A 25,871-nucleotide genomic window follows, 5' to 3' on the forward strand; every position below is an offset into this window, starting at 1 on the left:
TCACACACACACTTTTCACTCCATTACAATCGGCACACGATTTTTAAAATTCTTGAACATATTATTTAATGTACCGTTAAAACCATGGCGCACGCATCTAATACCCACCTACTTTTGTTTTTAATAATAATTGTACTTGTAACTTGCATATTGGTTCAGCTAATTTGTCGCGGCCTACTCGGTCCACGGTCTAAGCTTGACATTTCTAGTTGTCACCAGGTAATTAACTAAAGGTAGCATTCCGATCTTAGCGACCGCGACAGTCGCACGATAGTCGCACGACTGCTTAGTATGAATTCAGCTATAGTCTGGCAAGTTCGTTCATAACACTCGCATGATATGCGGGCGACGGGGGGAAAGACTGCGCGGGTGTGAAAACGTGCGTGCGGGGAAGTGAGGTGCATCAATCGTGGGTTTTCCATTCATCGCTATACGCCCCCCGGCCCGCGAGGACCATCGGGGTTGTTACGAACGAAGTTGCCAAACTATACCATCGTCTATTATAATTTTAAATTTATATTTAATTTTATAATTAATTTCGCATTTTACCTATGCAATTTCGCAATTTCCTATGTAATATTTTATCTATGCAATTAAAAAATGTTTATGCGAATCTTGCTTAAGAATGTAAAACTTTGTGAGTGTACTCATATTACACGGTAACATTGCTGAAAATTTACAGTAATGTTAGCTTGTAAATCAGTAAGATTAATAGTTTTTACTTTATAATAGGCTAGTTGACACTGAGTTTTTAAATAGTCTTAAAAACAATATTTTTAGGGTTCCGAACGTACATAGTACAAAAACGGAACGAATCTCACTCATGCACATTTTAATGTATCTCTGTTTTCTCCGAATATACCAAACCAATCAAGTTGTTTGGTACACATATCAATTGGTGTGACCCAAATACAGGGATTTATCGCGAATAGGTAAAATTTGAATATAGGGGGCACTTATGGAGGGTAAGATCGATAGTTGAAAAAAAACAAGCGAATTTTAAAAATAATTTTATGGAATTAAAAAAAAATACCTTTTAAGTTATTTAAACAAATAGACGAAAATTTACCATACCCTTTTTCTCCGAAACTACTGAATCTAAAATTTTGGGAAAAATACAGAAATAAGCTTTTTACTTGAACAATTTTTAAAAATTTTAAAAGTATGATATTTTTGAATATAATGGTCACTTTTGGAGGGCAAGATGGAAAATACAAAAAAAAATTTCAAACTGCATCATGCGACACATCTAATGAAAGGTCTTGTTATGAGAATTTTAAATATATTCTTTTTGTGATTTTGAAATAAATCGTTTTGAGGCAAGATGAAAATAACAAAAAAAAACTTTTTTAAACTGCATCGTGTGATAAATCAAACAAACGAGCTTGAATCAAAAAAAGAGAATCACAAATATATTTTTTTTGTAATTTTGAAATAAATAGTTTTCGAGTTATTCAAGAAAATAGACCATTCCCCCCTTTTCTCCGGAACTACCAAACTTCAAATTTTGAAAAAAAAATACAGATGTTAGCTTTCTACTTGAAGCTTTCTGGAAAACTTTGAAACTCAAAATTTTTTTAACTCACGTGGTAAATCATTTAATATTGTACTAACTTGCATATAACAAACCTATTCATCAAAACTAATGTTAAGTTATGTTAAATACTATACTATTATAATAATTTGAGGTTTAGATAAATATTTAACGAAACAGATAAGCCCAGAAGAAACGAAGAACATTATATAATTAGTAACTAGTTACAATTACAGGTCAGTTTTCAAAAACATGATCGATTAACAACGTTCGGAACCTTCGTCACGCGAGGGTCACTCGCACTTGTCCGGTTGTTTTGATTTTGACTTGATTCCATGAAATGTTTTGTTTTTAAATATATTTTTGACAATATGAGCCAAAACCCCTGTCGGCCATGATGGTACATTAAGTATCAAGTAGTCAGGTACGTCAGCGTCAGCGTCAGCGTCAGCGTCAGCGTCAGCGTCAGCGTCAGCGTCAAGAAGTTTTATTGTTTAACAATCACACAAATAAGTAAAAAAAAGTTAGTACAAGACATTTAGCAAATAACTCACCTGTAATTAGAAGAAACAAGCAAGCAATTAATTTTATCACAATATTATTAATTAGATAAAATTTATTAATTATATTGTTAATTAGATAAAATTATTACTAAAGTGTTTTTTTCCTTACATGGCAAAAACGGTAAACAAAGATCCGTTGTCACGACATTCACATATTTCTCACTAACTGTCCGTTTAAACTAAATCTATCTATACTAATATTATAAAGAGGTAAAGTTTGTAAGTTTGTAACAATTCTTTGAAATGGGGTAATCTTCGGAACTACTGGTCCGATTTTAAAAATTCTTTCACCAGTAGAATGCTACGTTATCGGGGAGTGCTATAGGCTATATTTTATATTTCTATCATATATAACTACTGAGTTATCGCGGATTTTCTCTTACAGGTCGGACCGAAAAACTTACTTATTCGCATGCGCTGCCTCAACCATTGCGTATAACTGAAATAAATGTATGGAGGCTTTTTGAACCTTTAAAAGTTCTACAAAAAAGTCCGCGACACCATATATCTATCTTTTATATTTTAGCAGATATAGTACCTTTAGTACTTTAATAAATTATTTAAATTTTAAACTAAGGTTTACGTCATTATATACACAACTAAACTTAAATCCTTATCAAAATTAATTATTTAATAATCACAAGGATATTATAGAGATAAGATTTGCCCTTTACAGTATGTTAATTAGTTATATAGTTTCGGAGATAATACAAAATTTCTGAAAGTCGCAGGAATGCCGCTATATGACGCCCCGCGGTTTCAATTACGTGGTTCCCGTTCCCGTGTGAATATGAGGACCAAACATAGCCTATGACACTTGCAAATAATGTAGCTTTCTATGGGTAAAAGAATTTTCCAAATCGGTCCAGTAGATCCAGAGATTACCCCCGACAACCTCACAAACTTTACCTCTTTATAGTATTAGCATAGAAGTCGCTTAGGAAATTATAGTCTTTTGGTCATTGCACCACGCACAAAAGGCTGGACCAATTTTGCTGAGGGTAGGGATAGGATAGGGGTAGGGAAGGGGTAATTTAGGTAAAGTGTAGGGTAGGGTAGGGTACGGGTAAGGTAGGGGTAGTGTAGGGTAGGGGCAAGGTAGAGGTAGGGGAAGGATATGGAACGTATAGGGTAGGGGAGGAGTAGGATAGGGGTAGGGTAGGGGTAGGGTACGGGTAAGGTTAGGCTAGGGGTAGATTAGGGGTAAGGTAGAATAGGGTATGTATAGGTTACGGGTAGGGTTAGGGTAGGGTTAGGGTAGGGGTAAGGTGGGGGGAGGGTAGGGTTAGCGTTAGCGGTAGGGTAGGAGTAAGGTAGGGGTAGGGTAGGGTAGGGTTGGGTAGGTTTACGAGCAGGGTCAGGTAGAGGTAGAGAAGTTTACATCACTTTTTACGCGGACGAAGTCGCGGGCGTCCGCTAGTCTTATATAAAAGAAATGTAGTTTATCCTGTGAAAACCGCATTTTACAATATTTTGAAACTATTACAGTTACGTACTATTTTACAAGAAACGGATTTCATGTAGTAAAGATTCAATTTATCTATGTAACTAGTCATTTATATACACATCACTTCATTTAACGCGTACACCGCGAATTACATAAAAACTGCTTGTAATTAACTATTATATCACATTTATTTCACTAAAAACGAAATCACAAGTTTTTAACCGACTTCAAAAAGGAGGAGGTTCTCAATTCGGTCGGTATTTTTTTTTTTTATGTATGTCCACCGATTACTCAAAGACGCTTGGACTGATTTCAAAAATTTTTTTTTTGTTTGAAACGGTATAGTCTCCATTTGGTCCCATTGACATCATGTCAAGATCTGATGATGGAATCCTGGAGATATTGAGGGAAACTTTCAAAAATTATATAGGTGTCTAGTGTGTTCGTAAAATTTTCCATTTAGTACTTTTAAGCACTACAATTTCATGAAGGTTTAAAATCGATCTGATGATGGAGTCATAAAACAGACGAGGGAACTCCTGGGCGATTTACAGCAATTACCTTGTGTTTGGGCTTGATTAATTTGTATTAATGAGAACTTTCCACATAGATAGGTTGTGACTGTCATTTTTGGGTTTGGTGATGAAGACCAAGGACAATTAAGGGGACTCCTTAACAGTTTACAGTAACTACCTTGTGTTTGGCCTTGATTAATTCGTATTGCTGAGAACTTTCTACCTAGATGAGTTGTGTCTATTATTAGGGGTCTGATGATGAAGACTAAGGTCAATTAAGGGAACCCCTTAACGGTTTACGGTAGCTACCTTGTGCTTGGGCTTGATTAATTTGTATTGCTGAGAATTTTGTACCAAGTGGATTGGTGGTGGTGGTGGTGGGTTGTGACTGTCATTAGGGGTCTGATGTATTCGTTTGAGATGAAATTTTACACTAAAAATGGAAAAATAATAAAAAATTTAATAAAAAAAATACAACCGACTTCAAAACCTAAAAACGTACCCACTAAACTAAAAAGTGAAAAATAACATCATAATATGTTCTACCTGCTGATCAGTATGAAGGCGGTGCTTAGCCGGTGTTTTCTCAATTTAAGCCATTTCTGACAGGACCACATGAAACAACACTGTCTGCAAAATCTAAATCTATAAGATATTCTCACATGGCTTGAATTAATAAATCACCGGCTTAGCACCGCCTTCATACTGATCAGCAGGTAGAACATATTATGATGTTATTTTTCACTTTTTAGTTTAGTGGATACGTTTTTAGGTTTTGAAGTCGGTTGTATTTTTTTTATTAAATTTTTTTGAATTCGAAACAGTTTTCAATTCATCATTTGATAGTTCTATAGCCACGCCCGTGCCACGCTCCCTCCAGGCCGCTACGGCACTACCAGCACGATCCATCCCGCAGCATACACACATCGACAGCGAGGATCAACCGCAGCCGCACGTGCGGCGGCCGGTGGGCGGTGTGGCAACGCACTGCTACCCGCCGCCTGATTCCCCACTCTTCATACATTTCGTGCGCTCTGAAGCCTGCCTAGTATTGTTGTGTGCATCCCACTGACCCTCTGTTTCCGTTGTCGACAGGTCCACCCGGCCCACCCGGCAAGCGCGGCAAGAAGGGCAAGAAAGGCGACCCTGGCGAGTCCGGCCCCGCGGTACGTACCTGCCCGCGCCCGCGCCCACTGCAGCTCAAGCGTTCTGAGTTCTGCGTTTTAACCAACGCGCGACTGGCACCGTCAGCACGCATCCGGCACGCCGCGTCGCTGTAAACTCACAAACATACACGTGGGAACGCAGAACTCAAAACTCTTTCCGTCACGCAGTCGATATTCTGAGAGAAGTCGTGCTGCGTGCTGACTCGGTTTGCTCGAAAATGCTGCGTAGTATTTAGTGCAGTTGTAGGTATATTTATTTTATTTTTTTTATGTTTGTTATTTATTTGCAGGGGTTGATGGGAGCGCCAGGGAAGAACGGATTCCCGGTATAACGCTTTTTATTTAAATTATAATACTTTCTCACAATTCTGTATTTCTATCGGTTCTGTACATCCGCTCGCGCGGCCGAGATCCCTCGGCCTCTCGTGTGCTGCGTCAGTTGCACTCGCGCCGCGCGAGGGAGCTCTTCACTGATAACGTTACCGTTTCAGGGCAGCAAGGGCGAGAAGGGCGAGCGAGGCTTCATGGTAAGCGACCCCGTAGTGCCGCCCCGCCCCGCCCCGCCCTGCCTGATCCTTCACCGTGACAGTCTTTAACATGTTGCCCCGCGGCTGCCGTAGACTGACCCACTGAGTAGATACTAACGCCGCCTCTCCATCGTACAGTAGTGCCGTGTGATCGCTCCTCACCCTGCTCTCTTCATTTCTTCTAACACTCATTTGACACTAGCCCGTCGTCGTAGCACTGACCCACCGTCGCCGTTGTTAGCTGTGACGTGCATGCTGAGCCTCCGACCTGTAGTCACGTGTCGCCGACGAAAGTGTGTAGTCCTGGTGACCTAGCATTGCCGAACTCAACAATGTTTAATTATTTATTAACACGTTCGCTGCGTTACGTTACCAGTGATTTGTCGCATTTGTGTTCCGGCCTGTGCGGCAGCTGCTTGTCCTTGTGTTGCCGCTGCTGCGGCGGCGGGTAAACGACATCCCACACACGAACAGAAGAGACAACTGTATTCAGTACCGCACTGTGGCACTGTGGCACTGTGGCACCGGCGTGAGCGCATGCGCCGCTTCCACTTGTGCGGATCTTAGTTCAGTCGTAAATATAAATATATATAGTCGTAAGATACAAATTAACAATAATAATATTGAGGCTGATTCGATGTCCCTCGACAACATACTAAATAAAAACAAATATTATAATTTGTTAGCTTGCTCTCAATTAATAGTTTCTTAAATAGGATTAGTAAATTGATCCCAATAACTAAGTCTATTTTTGAAAGAAGAATTTGTATTTCTGTTTTTATTTCCTTTTTGTTTTAATGGTTATTATTTTATTCATTATGTCCAACTTGACATATTAAGAAATATTATTTCAAGTGTATATCGACTTTACACATGTTACGACTGTACCTCATCATTAGTGACGAGATATTTTCCAACTATTCGGTATGTAACATGCGTAAATTCAACGATTTTGAAAAATGCCTATATTTTTTAAAATATCGCACAGAACCCCAGCGACGCTACTATTTTAAAGAGACGGAAACCTTACTGAGTGGACCGTACCTAATCTATAGATTCGTTAAAAAGAAATTGTACGGAAGGTGAGTTTCCATGTCTCCAAGAACCTTTGAAGTCAGGACCTGATGCGGCAAAATGAAGGTCGAAACTCAAAACAGGCATTCTTGCTACGACACTTATATGACTCGTAACGTAACGTAACGTAACGCAGTAGAAGTGAGCTTAAGTTGAGCGTTGCCGCAGTGACGGTCGAAGGTGATTTCGCGCAAGAATTTTTACATTTGTTGACATCTTATTTCTCTAAATTTTGTTTCATTATCATTTCAATAAAATGATATGATCGCAACCAACCTCAAAGAAAGAGAGAGGCTCATGATTACTTTTGTTTTTTGAAAGAAAATAACAAAATGAAAGCTCTACGAGTAGCTCATTACCTCACCCAGTCACACTCGTGAGTCGTGACGGAGCAGTACTCGTAGATTAACTTTCTGTTGTACTATTTTTAGGGTTGTATTAAATTTTTAGGGCTCCGTAGTCCACAAGGAACCCTCATAGTTTCGCCACGTCTGTCTGTCTGTCCGTCCGTCCATTTGTCTGTCCGCGGTTTAGCGCAAAGACTAAGATTACTACTAGAAAGTTGAAAAATAGCATGAGTATATACATTAAAAATGTAAACAAATTCGTACAATAAATCTATCAATAATCTTGAATTATTTTTTTGTAAAGTACTATCTTTACATGTAAAGTGGGGATGATTTTTTTACTCGTTTATTTCATAGTGTGGAATATTGTTGGATAGGTCTTTGAAAGATATGAGAGATCTTATACCAATATTTTTCGATTTAGGGATCCGTTTGTAAAATATTAAGCTTTTAAGAGCTCATTTTTGTTAGAGTAAAGTGTCCCCACACTCTACCGGTTAAACAGTTGTTTATGAATAAGTACGTGAAAAATAATCTCGAAAATAGGATATAGTATACTTAATGAAATGACAATCGCTATTTAGCTGTTATAGTTTTGTTTATTTATTTTAAGAGCTATAGTCGACCAACTTAGACAACGTAATTGGAAATCTTTTTTTTTTTTATTCTTTACAAGTTAGCCCTTGACTACAATCTCACCTGATGGTAAGTGATGATGCAGTCTAAGATGGAAGCGGGCTAACTTGTTAGGAGGAGGATGAAAATCCACACCCCTTTCGGTTTCTACACGACATCGTACCGGAACGCTAAATCGCTTGGCGGTACGTCTTTGTCGGTAGGGTGGTAACTAGCCACGGCCGAAGCCTCCCACCAGCCAGACCATCGAAAGTTCCATACTAGTTCCGTTGTTAATTAAAAAGATAACTCAGAGTATGTTAAAACTAGAAAGCTGAAATTAGGTGTGGGTGTACATATAACTACGTCTATAAAGTGGTAGAGAGAAAATTTGAAAAATGAAAACTTTGGTGTTCGATACGGCCGGACACTCATATTAAGACGAAGCATGCTTTTAACATTATGCTTTATAATCACACCTTCTATCTCTTCTTTAATTATAATTTATAGGTTCTGACTTCCGGTAGGTTCCGGCAAGGCCATATACTTGTGTGTGAAGGTTACAATGCAGTCGATTACATTTTACACCTAAAAGCTGTGTGACTATAATATCTTTTGTCCCCAGTCCACAACGACATGCAAAATATTCATTTCTCAGAGAGTCGCGACATCGTTGTCTGGAGAGAGGGAGAAGAATGTGATCGCATAAAGAAAGTAGTAACGTCATGTTTCGTGTTTCAGGGCCCCATCGGACTGGACGGACCCAAGGGCGACCCGGTAAGAGCCTGCACAGTTACCGCGTGTGACGTCACTGCCAGCTGTTAGTTGACGACCGGCACCGACGGCTCGATGCGCTGTCCGAAGCACATGCTACGGCTGCAACACCATTCTGACTCAGAGGCTGAGTTTCCTGGAAGAGAGATTAGTTCAATATATCGAAGCCTGAATAAGGGTTTGAAAACAGGTCCTCCCGATCCGAACATTAGTTGGCCGCTGAAGTACTTTAGGTTCTTTAATGTAGATGAAAACCCACCACCTCCCATGGCCCTTGCAACCTCTCGGTAAATTGGGCCGAATCGAGGGAGGGCGAACTCGGTACTTGCTCTTTGCGTGTTCCCGGGACGCCTTCTGGACTCCCTACAAGTTATTTTCTCTTTTCGCTCCTTGTCCCTTGATACTCACTCTCCCCCTTCTGGGGCTGGACGACACACGATGAAGAATGTAGATATAAAGCCAGATTACCTATGTAAACAAAGACTCAGTATGAAACGTGTGGTCAGCGGCGGCGACTCACTCGCGCGCTCTGTTGCAGGGCCGGCCGGGCGATAAGGGGCAGAAGGGCGAGCACGGCAGTCCCGGCTTCGACGTGTTCGCAGCCGTCAAGGTAACCGCACGCCGACGTGCGGCCGCCGCACGACCGCCGCACGGCCACCGCACGGCGCGTCCGGCGGGCCGGGGACGAACCCGGGCCGTGATACGGCGCACGAACGGAAACCGTCGGGGTTTCTTTTATACAATGAGAGCTTGCGACAGCGAGACATGCCAGCCAAAGCCACCACAGTCCATACTCTACGTACTGCGGTACGAACGTGATGGGCTGACACATCTTCAACTTTCACAAATTGATATATCTTTAGGTATCGCAGGCTCTTAGCCCATGGCATATTCCGGTGTCCGTCTGAATGTCGGTAATCGCTCATCACTCTCACATCGCATCTGAAGCCTGCACTGGACCGTACTGATATTTTGTGCTCGATAGAAAGCAATGGGAAGGTCTGAGTCGGAGCGCGCTCGTCTAGAAGAAGCCTATTCACTGTCGACTGTGATGTGCGCAAACGACTGGCGTCAGGAAACACTGTAACTGTCGGTCGGTTGCAGGGCGTCAAGCGGTCCGTGGACAACTTTAGGATGTCGCCCTACACCACCGCCGAGATCATAGCCGTCAAGGTACCCGCGCCCGCGCGCCGCTTCGCTTCTCTTATTTTGCGCTTCGTTTCTGTGCAACTTTACGTTGGTGTGCAGTTGTTTGTCAGTAGCGTAGTGCGCGTCTGCGGACGCGGTCGCTGCGCGGACGCCGCGCATCCGGCCGCGTCCGCGCGCTGTATCGCCGTGTGTCCGTAGGGCCTGCAGGCGGCCGGACACAACATCTCCGCGCACTCCGTCATCCAGCTCAAGGTGAGTGCCGTCCCTCCCCGACCCGTCCCTCCTTCCTCCGCAGTCCCGCTTCTGCAGTCGCATGCGTCGTCGTACTGTGTACGCTTCTTATAGTCGGTAGTACTGTGTTGTAGTATATGCGGACACTTGGTCCGTTTTTAATATTTTTTATTCAATATTGTTAGCCTTACCTTAAGAGCACGTTCACACATAGTCTCGTAGTACGGTAGGATACGATGTTCACAAGCAAGTCCGCAGTAGCTGCACCGCCGCTACGCTCCCAGGATGGACGTTGTCATGTCTATCCGGTACAATTGTACGAAACATGACGGTTATGTATTCCGTTCATCCAGTATTCGATAACTAAACGGAATGTCATAATTTACCGGACCGTTTTCTTTAACACGCTTATATGAGCCCACTTTCCGGTCTTCGATTAGGATGATGTTTTGCACACGCTCTGAATTCGGATGACAATATATGACTAGCTAAGAAACGTCATCACAAATCCAATATGGCGGCCTCCCCAAAATGGCGGACTGGCTGTTTGATTTCTACCTTCATGTTATGGATTTCAAATGAAAGTGTTTGCTGTCAGGAATACGAGAAAAACTGTCACGTGACTTGAATTCAATATGGCGGACAGGTTATCTGAAATGCACCCCCATGATATAGTTTATCAAGCATATTTTTTAGTTTTTTAAACTATTCGTGTTATTAACCTGCACAATAAATATATCATATGTGATGTCGCTCATACAACTCCTTGCGCCATCGATGACAAAAACGTATCCGATAAAACGGACCAGTAAAACGGAGACCATGTGTGAAGGGGCCCTAAGGAAAAATCTCTAATAAAATATTATATGCATTGACGTAAAGTAGGTACCTACATAAGGGTCGACTAATATTCAAATCTCTTTAATGCTTTTAATATTGTAGCTCGTAAAATTATTTTGCATCGAATGAATAAAATAAAAGACGTATTCAAAACAATGAGTGCATCCTGTGCCGGGCCTAGGGCGAGCCGGGCGAGCCGGGCCCGCCGGGGCCGCCGGGGCAGCCGGGAGCGGAGGGCGCGGCGGGCGCGGAGGGCCGCGGCGGGCCCCCCGGCGCGCCCGGGGCCGCGGGGCCCGTGGGCCCGCCCGGCCCGCTGGGCCCGCTGGGGCCCGTGGGACCACCCGGACCTATCGGACACAAAGTGAGCTTAGCTGTAGCTATAATATATCTAAAATTGTTATTAACAATTTTATAGAACTATATATATACATATAATATTAGAAAGACAAAGTTAATATATAATTGTAACAGAAATGTTGGCACTCGCGCCATTTAGATATGTACGCGTACGTCCATGTCGGCACAGTTGCGATACGTATGTACGCGTACGTCCATGTCGGCACAGTTGCGATACGTATGTACGCGTACGTCCATGTCGGCACTGTTGCGATACGTATGTACGCGTACGTCCATGTCGGCACAGTTGCGATACGTATGTACGCGTACGTCCATGTCGGCACAGTTGCGATACGTATGTACGCGTACGTCCATGTCGGCACAGTTGCGATACGTATGTACGCGTACGTCCATGTCGGCACAGTTGCGATACGTATGTACGAAGTTGTTGAAATAAAAACAAAAGAATCATCCAAATCGGTTCAGGCATCTTCGAGTAATTGATGAATATTCACAAAAAAAAGATTCCGACGAATTGACAACTTTCTCCTTTTTTGAAGTCACAAAATTTCAATGCCACAAATAACGTATTTCAACCCTTTCACATTCTAACGATAGTCAATGTATCTATTAACTTAAACATAATTTGAGAAATGACGAACATTCATAAAAAAAAATCAACACTTATTTAAGAATTTCGAAGTTCTTCTTTTATATTAAACCGACAGTTTGTAGACCATTTTTTACAAATAACTTGAAAAATAGCTGATTTTTATTTTTTCACAAATTTCATTTCCTTTCAACCCTTGAAATGAAATGAAATGAAATGAAAATATACTTTATTGTACACCACACAGAAACATACGATACAGAAAAATAATGGGAAGAAAGAAAATGCACAATAGGCGGACTTATCGCAAAAAAGCGATCTCTTCCAGGCAACCTAACGAAGAAACTAATAATAAAAATTATAAAGATATAGGCTAGGGTGTACAGAAGTAATATATAAAAGAAAATAACGCATAAAAAGAAAATAGTTAAATATGTAACAAAATACTAAGAAATATCAACATATATAATATACAATACGATACATATACCATATAATACATACCATATAATACATACCCTTCAGGAGTTGAATTATAAAAATTCTTGTATCACATTAAATTTCGTATTTTTTTCATGATTGATGGACAACTTTTTAATTTTTTACTCTAAAAACGGAGGACTTTTCATACAAACTTTCAACCCTTATTTCATTCACTCCCTTCTGCTTTTAGTTTCCCTATAAAAAGTATCCTATCAGCTTTTGCTCGGTTTGAGACCACAATAAATCAACTGTTGTGTCATAGATAAACTGATAAATCCATTGAACCTGTCGACCTCCATTATGTTTTCTCCGCGCTATGCTGCATTGGCAAAATGTATTCTGCTGTGTCGGCATTCATTTGAAGTAGAAGCAGGACGTGAGTACGAAGTGATCTCCCGAGCGCGCGTGTTGCAGGGCGACAAGGGCGACAAGGGCGAGCGCGGGTTCACCACGACGCTGAAGGGCGACGCCTTCCCCACCGGCATCATCGAGGGGCCCCCCGGCCCGCCCGGCCCGCCCGGTGAGTGCCCGCGCGCGGCCTGCTGCGCAACTAACGCTGCCGGTGTGGCTTGTAGACACGCTGTAGTTCTGCAGGTGCACGTCGCCGCGTTGGGGAGCCGGTCTGAAACATTGCTAACGACAGCCTCGGCGCGACGGCCGTCGGCGTCCGTCGCGCCGTCGCCGCGTCGCTCGGCGGGTGTTGAGTGTGTGTGTTGTGTTGAAGGCGCGGAGGGCGCGCGCGGGGAGCGCGGCGCGGCGGGCGCGCCCGGCCCGCCCGGCGAGCGCGGCGCGCGCGGCAAGCGCGGCAAACGGGTAACCGCTCCCACCGACGTCGTCTGCGTCCGCCTCAGGGTTGCGACTCCACTCGTTCACATAAGTTTCTTCATCATATTATCATATAACGGACGAAAAAAAGTGTCTTAAAAAACTAATTATAATTTTCGAGATATCTCATCAAAATCCACTGCATTTTACTCTTACAGTCACACTAAATGTAGTCGAGTCGCAGCTCTGCTGCACCAGGCATTTTCGATAGACTTTTCTGCTCGCGAGACTTCCGGCGCGGCGCCGTGTGCAGAGTACACGCGCTGTGGTATGCAGAACTAGCTACACGACGTCGACGCCGCCTCAGTCAGCACGCGCACAGATCTGTGCAAGTGTAGAGCAGGTCTGAGCCTCGCCGGAAGTCGAACGAGCACTTTCGCTCCGTCGTTTCCTCTCGCTGTTTGCTCCATACAACCGACTGTGTCTTCGGAGAACGTTCTTCTTTCCGGTGAAAGCATTATAAGTCTAAATTGAACGTCCAAATACCACGAAAGGCGTGTTTTGGACCACATCTCTCCTCATCCTTCTATCCGGGCTCGGCCGCCTGTGACGTCTGCGTCGTGAACGCTGTAGCACGCCGCATGCGACGCCTGTCGCCTGTCGCATGTCGCCTGTCGCCTGTCGCATGTCGCACGCCGTTAACTGTTGTGTCGCCTAGATATTGTGGTACAATTGACGACATAGAGCGGAGGCGGCGGCGGCGACGGAGGCGCTCGCGGAGGCGGGCGCGGCGCCGGCTCCTCTGCAGCAGGTGAGTGAATCATTTATTTATACAGTCTTATCACTACTACGCTGATTTTATTAGACTCGTTTTCTACTCGTAGCATAAATGATTGTTTATCAGATCGTATGAGGCGGAGGGCGAACCCGTCCCGACCACAGACTGTATCGATCGTTTCCTTTTTATAAATTCCGATAGATGTTATCATGGAATATTTATTCATTTAATTATATCATTAAATGATATGGTGATTTAAAACACTTTGATGTGATTAACTAAATCATTAAGCACATGGAGCTGCCAATTCATTTTCCTCGGTGCATCGAAACCTTCGCGACGCTGGATCTGTCAGAATGCTCGACTCGTTGGGTGTTCACCTCCGGCAGTCGCCGCGGACGACGCTCGTGCAGCCTCACATGACGAACGAGCACGGCCTCCGCTCGCTAATGCGGCGCGCGACTGTTGCAGGTGCGACGGGCGCGACGGGCGCGACGGGCGCGACGGGGCCGCGCGGCCCCCCCGGCGCCGACGGGCGGCCCGGCGACGCGGGCGTGCCCGGCCCGCCCGGCAAACCGGTACGTGTGTAGGGCGCCGACGGCTGCAGAGCGACCTACCGTTGAGCCCGCTGACGATGCTGGTGGTGGACGAAGTCTCGGTGGGAGGACGGTTTCTTCGCGGGACAATACCGAAGTGTTTCCGCTACGAGTGCGCGAGCTGGGGCCGCAGCCTCGAAGGGTCAAATTGACCTGGGACGACATCGCACTGGGATACCGAATGAGACGCGGGAAACATTCTATGGACTGTAAAATCCATAGAATGTTTCCTCGTTATACGTACGTCAATAACCGCCTGCGTGGTGATCTGTCGCAGGGCGAGACGGGGCCGAAGGGCGCCAAGGGCGACTACGGCGACATAGGCTCGCCGGGCATGCTGGGCGCGCCGGGCCTGCCGGGCCCGCCGGGCTACCCGGGCCTCAAGGGCGAGAAGGGCGAGAAGGGTGACTCGGTGAGTGTCGCTACTCCGCAGCTTATTTATTTTGCTATCATCCGCGAAATGTCGACGAACATGCGACAACGTCACCTAGATCCGACAAAATACTCTCTACAACGTGCAATGCAATTGCACGTTGTAGAGTCAACATCTCCTGAGGATGCTCCGGTTTCGGGGTGAATCGTACGTAGAGAGTATTTTGTCGGATCTGGGTGACGTTATCGCATGGGTTCGTCGACTTTTCGCGGATGATAGCAAAATAAATAAATCATTATATAATGATGAACTTCCGCAAAGTAACGCCTGCTTCTATCCGACACAGCTATGAGCTTGGTAAACTCGAAGTATTTATTTCTTCGGCATAATCTATACTTCTGCACTGAGAAAAATTAAGATTCCAAGATTTTCATACATAGTTACAAGTGACTGGAATTTGTAATGACATTTCTTAGCTAGCCATGTAGGTATTGTCATCAGAACTCAGAGCGTGTGCAAAATTTCATCCTAGTAGAAAACCGAGAAGTGGGTCAAATTAAAATTTCAAAATTTGATTTTCTAACATACAAAGTTACAAGTAATATAAACGTGTTAAAAAAACCATGTTATACTAAGAAGCTGGTTAAGTTTTTCGCTCGCCGTAAAGTCTAGAAATCCCAATAAAACATCTGGATGAACTACAATAATAACTAATACTTTTCTTTCTTCGTTTTTATAAGAGAAAGAAAGAAAACTTTTATTTTAAAATTGTGCTACACATAACACCTTAGCGTTATACCTAGTGGTGGCTGTTACCTCGACTACTCGACTACTCGGGTACTTGGGCATGTTTTGTTTAGCAAATTTTGGGCATACAGCGCATTTCAGCGGGCACATTGAACCGTTTACTTCCTTGATATAATTTGTATTGCCTACCACTTACACTTGCGCCTGCAGTCGGCCTGCTCACTCAGTAACAATGTGCTCTCGCTCTGTTTCTCGATGCGGCGGTGGTCGCGTGCGGTGCGTGCGGCGCGTGCGGTGCGTGCGGCGCGTGCGGCGCTCTCAGCAGAAGTACCGGAAGCTGAGACGCAGGCAGGTAACTATCCACTCCTACACTGCACACGCTCGAACCATCACTCGCGCACTGACACACACACAAACACGCGCGCGCACACACACCAGTAACAACTGTGTTCATATTACTGGGATCAGCAGATGCCCAGAGTTTAAAACGTCACTCCAGAGTGTAATTAAAAAACCAGTAAAATGATGAAGATACTACAGATAAACCTTAACCTTTGCGAGGATGCGACTTGTTCATGCAAACGTGCAACAGAAGCCAGATCTTGTACAACGTTCGGAGCCCTGGTGACTTTAATTCAAGCGCAGTTTAGAGTTCCGTAGATAAAATAAGTGCTTACGTACGTACGTACGTTACATACGTAATGCACAAAAATACCGATATTGCACTCCATGGAATAAACGGTAAAAAACTCATCCTCACTTTGCATGTAGCAAGTGTGTGTGTGTGCGCCGACACACACACAATCTTATATTATTTTATACTATCGCGCCAAGTTACAAAGTTTTCGGTAGTGCCTGCCCGCCTATGGCTGGTGGCGCCGAGCGCCGGAACTGCTAATCTCTATGCCCACTGTTGAACTTGCAGGGCGACGGCACCGGCTACGAGCTCTACGGGCACACGGAAATGGTGAGTGCGGGACGTGTTCATGTGTTGTAAACACTAGCGGGCGCCCGCGACGGCACGACGCGACAAATCCCTTGGGAACCATGGATTGTTCCGGGATGAAAAAGCGCATCAAAACTGAGGCGGACAAATGTGATTTATTTCATTTAGTTATTAAAAAACGAAAGTTGAATTCTAAATATTGTCTACAAATTAGACAATACCTAGATTTTAAAAATATCTCCACTAAAAATTTTGAGTCCCGAATATGATAAATCTATACTTGTAATAAATCTGTAGAGAAGTCAATTCTGTACATGAAATATATTTCCAAACAACTATCAGGGGGTGATTAGTGTCAAATATCAAATACCTGTCAAATATAAAATATCAAATCCTTTATTTGCTGATACAGTTTACAAGGTCTTAAACATCGATACTGATGCCAAGGGTAGGGGTAGGGTAGCTGTAGAGTGGGAGTAGGGTAGGGTAGTGGCAGGGTTTCACGCGGACGAAGTCGCGGGCGTTTGCTAGTTAACAATATTTTTTATTCCTTTCAGTGGTTTGCTTAATGCACAGCCACAGCGTACTGATCGAGAGAGTGAAAATATGAAGCCTCTAGAGTTATGCAAACGTTCAGTTCGCTGTTTGTCAAATCAGAACCGTAGTAGGCACTAGTCGATATAAGTAGCAGGTAAATCGATACTAGTGAAGTAAATATGACTTCATTACGAACGTGTTGGTATAGGATTGTCTGCGCACGTCGGTCCTGGACGCTGAAGTGCAGACATCATCCTACTCATACCCTAAACTGGAATTTTCAAGTCAACCTATCTGCAATATATAGTATAGTGCAATATTTTATTTGAGATTTATACTTTTCATGTAATAACCAGCTCGGTAAAGATCAGAATTTCAAACAAGGCTGTAGATAACCAACGACGTGTACCTTAGCTACAATGTAATGTTTATATTGATTTTATCGCAAGGATCGCGTTGACACGTTGTTTGTGTGCGCAGATGATGGGCCCCCCGGGCGCGCCGGGCCCCGCCGGGCCGCCGGGCGTGGCGGGCCCCCCCGGCATCAAGGGGGACAAGGGCGAGCAGGGCCTGCGGGGCAAGGTACGTGAGCCGCCCGGCGCGCGCGCCGCGAGCCGCAGCTTGTACATCGGTGCGCTTCTCTTGCAGGGCGAGCGCGGGGAGAAGGGAGAGCCGGGACCGATGGGCCTGCCGGTGAGTGCTCGTGCTGCAGTAGAGCGGGCGACCGAACGAGCGACTCGATCCTCGACCTACTCTCGCACTTTCAATTCAGTTAGAAAACACGACTCGTTAGAAGATGGCGCCATTTCCATGCATATTATGTAAAGTCAACTCACCGCGCGACCGTTGCAGGGGCCGGTGGGGCTGCCGGGCGAGCCGGGGCGCGCGGGCGACGACGGGCCGCGGGTGAGCGCGCGACACGACACGACACGACACGACACGCACACACGCACACACACACACGAGCTCGGCAGCTCACTAACTCGCTCCCGCGCGCATGTTACTAACCCGGTGTTGGTGTGAACAGGACAACCGCTGGCCGCCCGACTTCGCCTTCACGTAGTGCCGCCGCGCGCGCCGCCGCCTGTACAGTGTGAAGTGTGCACGTGAATAGGCTGAGCGACTCGCTCGCAGACGTTACAACTTAGGCTAAGTGTTACCGATCTGTATAAAGTTATACTTTGTTACCTTGAGCGCTCGCGCGCTGTAATATAATGTATGTCTCCCGTTTCAGTCGTACGATGTTCGTCTCTTTCGTCTTTTAATATTTCAACTGTGTACTGTCTAGATGTAAGATGTAAAATGTAATCAACGACAGAGTGACTATTTTGAAATCGATATAAATATTTGTATATTTACAATCGTCCGCGCCGACCGCGGCGATGTCCGTCGCGCTCGCAGAGCGGCGCCACTCGGCCTCGCTCTGCTCGTGTGGGACGCGAATTACTTTAAGAATGTTGAGCTGCCCGCGGGGCGAGCGCTGCGGCGCGACGTGACGTGACGCGCCGTGACGTGGCGCAGCGTGACGCGCTCGCTTCGCGTGACGCGGCGCGACGCAAGTGTCCCAGTGCTCCGTCCGCACTACTACTGTAATGTTGATTCGCTTCGACCTTCTCTGTGTGTACCGCGTCGTCGTACTTTACTATGTAATTAATATTGTCTTTTATATATGACTGTCTCCAATGTACAAATTGTATCGGCTATTGTTACGCTAAGTCGAGGTGCTCGCCGGAGAGCGACGTCGCGCGGCGTCGCGGGCGTCGCGCGGCGTCGGATCCTCCACCGTCGTATCCTGTACGATAAGCTAATTGAATGTATTATAAAGATAATTAAGGATTTAGTTTTTTTATAAATCGAAAGTTGTCATTTGTACCATATTCACGAGAGCATAAAACTATTGTTGTTCACAAATTATTTTCAATGAAAATAAATTGCATGCATTGCATCTTCAGTCTTTCCGTTCTCACGCCTCCCCTTCGCCTTCCTCGCCGCGCCCGGCGCCGCGAGCGCCCCGCGACGGACTGCTGTGTCTGACTGACCCTTCAGTGACTTGTGACTGTTTTGCATGGCCGACTGCTGCATCCGATGGTACCGACGCAGGCAAGTGAGCGTTTTCAGTACTCCTCCCGTCGCACGAGCATGTGCCGCTGGGCGCGCACGAGGCGGGGCCACTCGGCCGCACGTGACGTGTGCTCGTTGTTGCAGGGCCCGCCCGGTCTCGACGGCATGAAGGTGAGTGGGGCGGCGGGGGCGGCGGCGGCCGCGGCGCGCCGGCGGATGTACTGACGTGCGCTTGTTGTGCAGGGCGCGCAGGGCGAGCCGGGCGGCAAGGGCGAGCGCGGCGACCCCGGCCTGCCCGTACGTGCACCCCTCCCCCGGCCCGCGCGGAGACGGCGCGGCGGCGGCGGGCCGACCGACCTCGGCTCGGGTCGGGTTCGTCCGCCGCCGCCGCCCGCCGCCGCGCCGTCTCCGCTCACATGGCACTAACATTTTGCGCGTTGCAGGGCACCGACGGCATCCCCGGCCAGGAGGTAAGTGTTGCGCCTCCGCCGCGCGCGCCGCCCCCGCGCCGCACTAACGTTCGCTTTGCTCGACAGGGGCCGAAGGGCGACAAGGGCTACAAGGGCGAGGCCGTAAGTGTCGCTTGCGCCCGAGGGGCCGCCGCACACCGCGCACGCACCGCACACACACACACACACACCACACGCGGACGACGCGTATCTGTCTCTTCTTGTTCTTTTCCTTTCACTCTTTTATGTGTAGTGTAGCACAGCATGGAACCGTGTAGGCGTCGGCCGGACCCGCGCGCGCGCACGCCGCCGTCCGCGGCCGCCGTGCGCGCGCGCGGGCCGGGCCGTCTGACGCGCGCCTCCCGCAGGGCCCGGCCGGCAAACGCGGGCGCAAGGGCGACAAGGGCGACCGCGGCGAGCAGGGCGTGCCCGGACTGGACGCGCCGTGCCCGCTGGGGCCCGACGGGCTGCCGCTGCCGGGCTGCGGCTGGCGACCCAGCAAGGTACGACCCCCGCGCGCGCCGACCGCGAACTAACCGACTAACCCGAGCTAACCCGGCGGACGCGCAGGAGGCGGCGCGCGACTCGCGCGGCGGCGCGGCGCGTGACCTGGAGCCGGACGAAGCGGAGCCGGACGACGGCGACGCGGACGGCGAGGCGGACGCGGGCGACTACGACGCGCACGACGAGCTGGACGCGCCGCGCGACTACGACGACTACACGGACAACGCGCACCACGAGCCGCACCGCGACTGAGCGCAGGTGACCACCGAATGGGTTAACGCGGTGTGGGCTAACGACTAACGGACGCGGTCGCGAGCTGCTCGCCGCCGCCCGCTCACGCGCCGACTGTGCAGGAGGCGATGCTGGCGTGGCTGCGGCGCCGCCTCGAGCTCGACGGAGACGACGCCCCGCGCCCGCACTGACGCCGCCGGCGCCGGCGCGGCGCTCACGACGCGAGCCCTCGCCCGGCGGCGGGGCACGGCGCTGTGTCGTCGGTCGGCCGCCGCGCGCCGCACTGACGAATCCGAGTACTTTTGAATGTGAGATGATGAGACGCACTTTTCGTAGTTTTTTGTAAATATAGGTACATCGTTAAAAGTTTGGTGAGTCATATAATTAATTCCTGTCGGCGTAAACCCGACTAAGTTTAAAAACCGTCCAGGACGAGGCGGGACGAAAAGTGCCGTTGGCTTTACTTATTGTTAGACAATTATTCAATTCCTCACCAGCGAGCGCCGGCAGAGGCGGACAATGATGTGATGCTTTCTTTCTTTTTTTACATCTATAGGTACATACTTAATTATGATTGTATTTTCAAGTTCAATATTTATGTATGACGCAGCCATCTAGTTAAATAAGATAGTTGATTGAACGCCTACATTGGTTACTTTTGCTCCGGGAACGATTCACGTTCGCTGGATTTGAATTTCACGCGAACGATATCGCGGACATCAGTCATCTTTAACGGGCTGACTTTTAATACGCCAGGATGTTAAACGTTAGTTATTCTTGTTCAATCAACTATCGGCCTAGCCATTTAATTAGGATACCGGCCTATAATGAACGGCCTAAGCGTCACCTGGCCAATTGAACCAGATGTCTGCGATGAGGCGGCTCGACCCCCCGCGGGGCCCGCCAGCTCGACAAACGAATGAGTACTGTTCATGGCACCTCAGTCCAGCAGTGAGTGCGGCGTGACTACACCACAGGCATTAGCTTTCGATAGGTCCCGTGATCTACTCGTCATTGCCGACACTCGTTGGTCTCGAAGCGCCAACGTCAGCAGCGGAGACCCGACGGGCGAGCAGGCGCTGGGTGCCGCGCCGCCGCACTCACTCACCGCTGGGTGATGTCGTTTTCCTCGTGGGATTTCCTAGTTTTGGTAGTTTACGATACGTTCCAAAGACTAATTGTTACGACTCGGCATATCTGTATGTGTGTACTATAAAACAATTAAAGCCACATTTCACTTACTTACTTACATTTTTTTTTCATTTTACGAGGTGTACCTGAGTCATGGCATCGAATAGGCATGATGACAGTTTTTTAAATTGTATATAAATTAAGAGTATGCTAATAGTAAAGCAATTTTGTAAAAGTAACTGCGATCATTACTATCGGAGCTACACGCACTACAGGGATTTAAAGGGTCAGATTTGCGGCGCCGGTCCGATGACGTCATAGACGTTAAAACAAAATTACTTATGTCTTTGTTATTTGTGCGTTTATGTTTATAGTACCTATATTTAAAAATGTCACATTTAATGTAAAGAAGCTAAACCTGTATGAATTACGATAAAGATTGTTAATAGATTTTGAAATTTTATAATCTTATTTATTTTGCAAATATCCAGACAATCTTTGCTTTTTATGTATAAATTAGTTAACATTGTCCTTATTTACCCGAATGTATCATAAACATCAATATATTCAAACTTAGTCATCATTCCCATTGATTGGCATGTATTTAAATGCAGACATCACCATGAGCCTTCCTCTTGGTATTCTTTTACTTTATCCGGACACAATGGTAGGGACTGGTGTTGGTATTGATCGCCTCGAACCCTGTCCTCATACCTATGAACACAGAACAAACGAAACGCTAAAGCTGCGCCTATGTATTTATTAAAGATTTTTTGTTTCTTTTAAAATGTTAAATAGTGAATGTAAATACTTAGATAGGTACGTAAACTGTAAGGCGCTGTAAGTAGTAGTAGATAAGACCGCTCCCGTCGCGAGCCCCGCCGCGCCGGCCGCGCGACCGTCGCGAGCTCGGCCGGCCGCGCGACCGTCGCGGAGCGCGTCGCGACTCGATCTCTGTACATTATGTAGATAATGTTGTACGTATTGTTGTAAGTGTTCATTTTCACTGTACCGTTGTATTTTAATATAAGATTCACATTTTTCAAGTGACTTTTATTGCGAACCCCACCTCGGCCTTCGGTCCACTTCCTGGTGCACATGTGAATGCGCCAGCTAGGCTAGGCTAGGCCAGTAGGCAGCCTAGCCTAGACTGCCTAGGCCGTTCATTTCGTGTAGGCCGAGTGTGAATTTCACGGAATCATTCAACGTTTTACAACTTGACTCATCGAAAGTCAGCCTGAACGTTGCGATTATATTTTCTCTTTAGTCTGCGCCCTTTAGGGAGATAGAATTATAGCTAAGGTAACCATGGGACACCTGAAAACAAGTTTATAAAATTCATGACTCTTTTGATGTTTGTTAAGGTGACTATTACGGCTCTGGGTACCTACTAGCTTGGTGCTCAGGATACTGAAATGCAACAAATACCTATGACATAGCAAACATATTTTTAATAAAAGTCATTTAATATTGTAAATGTGGCTACGCTGTGTACAGCTGCACCTACTCGGCCTTCGTTCGCTGCAGAGGTCGCGACCTCCGTCCGACCTTCGGCTTCGCACTTTACGCTTTAGAACAAGGGGTACACAAGATTGCGTCGTGTGGGGTGCCCACACTTTGAATTTGTGAACACATGGTCACCCTATGGGCACTTAAAGTTAAGGTTGACAAATATAATCCGATTTTCGGGTGTGACATAATTTGTGACCTCATGGTCACCCTAACTACTATTTGGATTTGACGACAATCAAATTCAACCTTATGGATGCTGATTGTGCATCCACTTTTTAATAGGAGATCGATGATATCAATCAATAACAGTTAAGGATTTACACTTAATTTAAAAATTTTGTATTTATTAAATTTTTCCAAACGTCAAAAACGCGGTCGTCCTTTTGTGCCGATTATTATAGGACTCAAAAGTGATTACAAATATAAGAAAACTAATGTCGAACAAAGGTTATGATTCACAACACTTGTCAGGACAACTTAATTAACAAATCAATCTGTAACCAAAATAAGACCCTAAAATGGCAGAGAATGACCTTGAGTGGAGTCACGTACTTGTGAACGATGTGAGTAGGGTTAAAGGATCCTTTGACTGTATACAAACACTCCCCTTTTCCACTCAAGTCACTCTCCCCGCCTATCCCAAGTAACCCATAAAGAATTACACAACAAGAGATGTGGACGGCTCGAACGCCACGAGCACACTGAAGCCAACATGAGATCGAGCGACGTCATATCCGTCACAGACTACTATTTCCAACACTAAACGGCGATAACACGATGTTATCAGTTATGAACGTAACGAATAAAGTAATTATTTATTTACTAATAATTTTGTCTAACATTCAACACACAACTTCTTAAATCATGTAAGTAATTATAAAATAAATGTTTATTTAACTACCTATGTTGTGTTTTATTTCGTTCTTCGATTGCACAAGTAGTGTGCAATGGATAATCTAAAACCCTTGCGCTGTCTGTACTGTACTGATCGTTATATTTGCATGGCTAAACAGCTGAATCGATCTATGACGTCACTAACTGCAGCTTATCAAAAATAGTACCTACGTTATGAAATGGTTGCATAATGACGGTCATTAGAGCACGACTTGCATTTTATAAAACGAACGAAGTGAGTTTTATAATGGAGACACGAGTGCTTTACTGCCAAGTTATGCACCCTTCATACTCTACTTTATTTAATCTCATGAAATAGGAATCTAACAAAATTAATTTCATGTAAGTATTTGGTTATATCGATGTTATTGTAAACATTTAGTGTACTTACTTTATAATGGAGTATTTCGCCCACAAAGACGGATACTTAAATCTTTCTTTTATGTTCTTGAAATAGGCTGAATGTTTTTCCTAAATCGGTGTGGCCTTTTTATTCATTTTGTATATCATGAAATCTTAGTAGCATTTGTCGTACCTACATTTTACATGCTTGGTGGAAATCAATGATGAGGTCTAGGTTGGAGCGCGCTTGCCTAGAAAATGCCTATTCACTCTTGCGTTAAAGATGCACAAATCACGTGTTAGGAAACACAGAAGTCGGAAGGGTATTCCACATCGTCGATGCGAAACGTTTTGTGCGTGTCGACTGGACATCAATAACAAAAGGACGCCAATTTGCGGTGTCTCGCTGTTCTCTGGTAGAATGGGGATGAAATGTTGAAATGATTGAAAAGTTTCTGTGCGCACTTTCCGAAATAATTATGTCCGGTGAAAACTCGAAAGACAGGCGACGTGACGTCGGTGTTGCAGACTTTGCAGATTCGTTCTAGTCAGATTATAATGATAACGAGAAGATCAACCTTCTTTTAAGTGTATAGAGTTGTTGGATCCCTATGTTGGATGCCAATGTTGGATGTTGACTGTAGGGGTATTGGTAATCCACAATAACGATCAACGTATTCGATGGACCTTGCGGGGTGAGAAATAAGTCCTTTTATATTCACAGTAATTCACTTTATTGTATACTAGCTAATGCCGCGCGGTTTCACCCGCGTGGTTCCCGTTCCCGTGGGAATATCGGGATAATATATAGCCTATAGCCTTCCTCGATAAATGGGCTATCTAACACTAAAATAATTTTTCAAATCGGACTAGTAGTTCCTGAGATTAGCGCGTTCAATAATCAAACAAACAAACAAAGTCTTCAGCTTTATAATATTAGTATAGATATGCGCACGCCGGTACGGTAAGGACTGACTCATACGATTCCCGTACACTCGCATTACATAGCGGTTAAACTAAGCGCTGCGTCAGCCCCTACATTATTCCCCCCTTTTTAAAAAAAGAAATATGTTACTCAAAATATTTAAAAAAACAAAACAAAGTTACATCGAAATCGGTACAATAATTCGTCATTAGGTATAAGCAGATCGTCATCAACCCATATTTGGCTCACTGCTGAGCTCGAGTCTCCTCTCAGAATGAGAGGGGTTAGGCCAATAGTCCACCACGCTGGCCCAATGCGGATTGGCAGACTTCACACACGCAGAGAATTAAGATAATTCTCTGGTATGCAGGTTTCCTCACGATGTTTTCCTTCACCGATTGAGACACGTGATATTTAATTTCTTAAAATGCACACAACTATATATAAGCAGATACTACAATAAAAATGTTACATGATACAATATTGGATGTTACCGTTCCGTACCCTACACAGTTACTAACATCCCTACCCGTTACGTACATACCCTACGTACATACCCTACGTACATACCCTACGTACATACCCTACGTACAACACGAAGCCGTTGCTGTAGTTGAAAAGCGTTAAGACGTCGATTTCATAAAGAAGTTGTTAAACAATGAAACGATCATCTCGCTCAGAAGAGACCCGATTCCTGCCCGGCCCAGACCCTGCACGGCGCGTCAACAAGCCAGCCTGCCGATAGCGTTTGTAGACTATGAGCAGCTCACAGGCTGAGGTGCAATCTCTCAGTCACAACACGCTAAGTCCAAAATTCGGCAATGCCACCAACTGTCAATGTACATACTCATGCGAATTTACAACTTTCT

General features: G+C 45.6%; 1 protein-coding gene across 23 annotated transcripts in view; it reads left to right on the plus strand.

The window, feature by feature from the left end:
* The window catches only part of LOC112052571 (collagen alpha chain CG42342), a 188,938-nt gene extending 166,563 nt beyond the window's left edge, over positions 1–22,375 (plus strand). The window contains exons 2-23 of one of the 23 annotated variants that reach the window (XM_052883958.1): positions 5,155–5,225; positions 5,516–5,551; positions 5,717–5,752; positions 8,530–8,565; positions 9,101–9,172; positions 9,667–9,735; positions 10,964–11,143; positions 12,626–12,731; positions 14,226–14,332; positions 14,628–14,762; positions 15,793–15,821; positions 16,386–16,437; positions 17,434–17,535; positions 17,602–17,646; positions 17,806–17,859; positions 19,159–19,185; positions 19,258–19,311; positions 19,458–19,484; positions 19,551–19,586; positions 19,832–19,966; positions 20,034–20,225; positions 20,321–20,458. In XM_052883958.1, coding sequence (XP_052739918.1) covers positions 5,155–5,225; positions 5,516–5,551; positions 5,717–5,752; positions 8,530–8,565; positions 9,101–9,172; positions 9,667–9,735; positions 10,964–11,143; positions 12,626–12,731; positions 14,226–14,332; positions 14,628–14,762; positions 15,793–15,821; positions 16,386–16,437; positions 17,434–17,535; positions 17,602–17,646; positions 17,806–17,859; positions 19,159–19,185; positions 19,258–19,311; positions 19,458–19,484; positions 19,551–19,586; positions 19,832–19,966; positions 20,034–20,219 — 1,595 coding nt within the window. In that variant the 3' untranslated portion in view covers positions 20,220–20,225; positions 20,321–20,458. Of the gene's footprint in view, positions 1–5,154; positions 5,226–5,515; positions 5,552–5,716; positions 5,753–8,529; positions 8,566–9,100; positions 9,173–9,666; positions 9,736–9,909; positions 9,964–10,963; positions 11,144–12,625; positions 12,732–14,225; positions 14,333–14,627; positions 14,763–15,792; positions 15,823–16,385; positions 16,438–17,433; positions 17,536–17,601; positions 17,647–17,805; positions 17,860–19,158; positions 19,186–19,257; positions 19,312–19,457; positions 19,587–19,831; positions 19,967–20,033; positions 20,226–20,320 lie in introns of all 23 variants that reach the window. The other 22 variants (XM_052883961.1, XM_052883954.1, XM_052883953.1 and 19 more) reach the window with 22 other exon arrangements.
* The last annotated feature ends 3,496 nt before the right edge of the window (positions 22,376–25,871 follow it).

Source organism: Bicyclus anynana, chromosome 10 (genome assembly GCF_947172395.1).
Source record: "Bicyclus anynana chromosome 10, ilBicAnyn1.1, whole genome shotgun sequence".
Classification (NCBI taxonomy): Eukaryota; Metazoa; Arthropoda; class Insecta; order Lepidoptera; family Nymphalidae; genus Bicyclus; species Bicyclus anynana.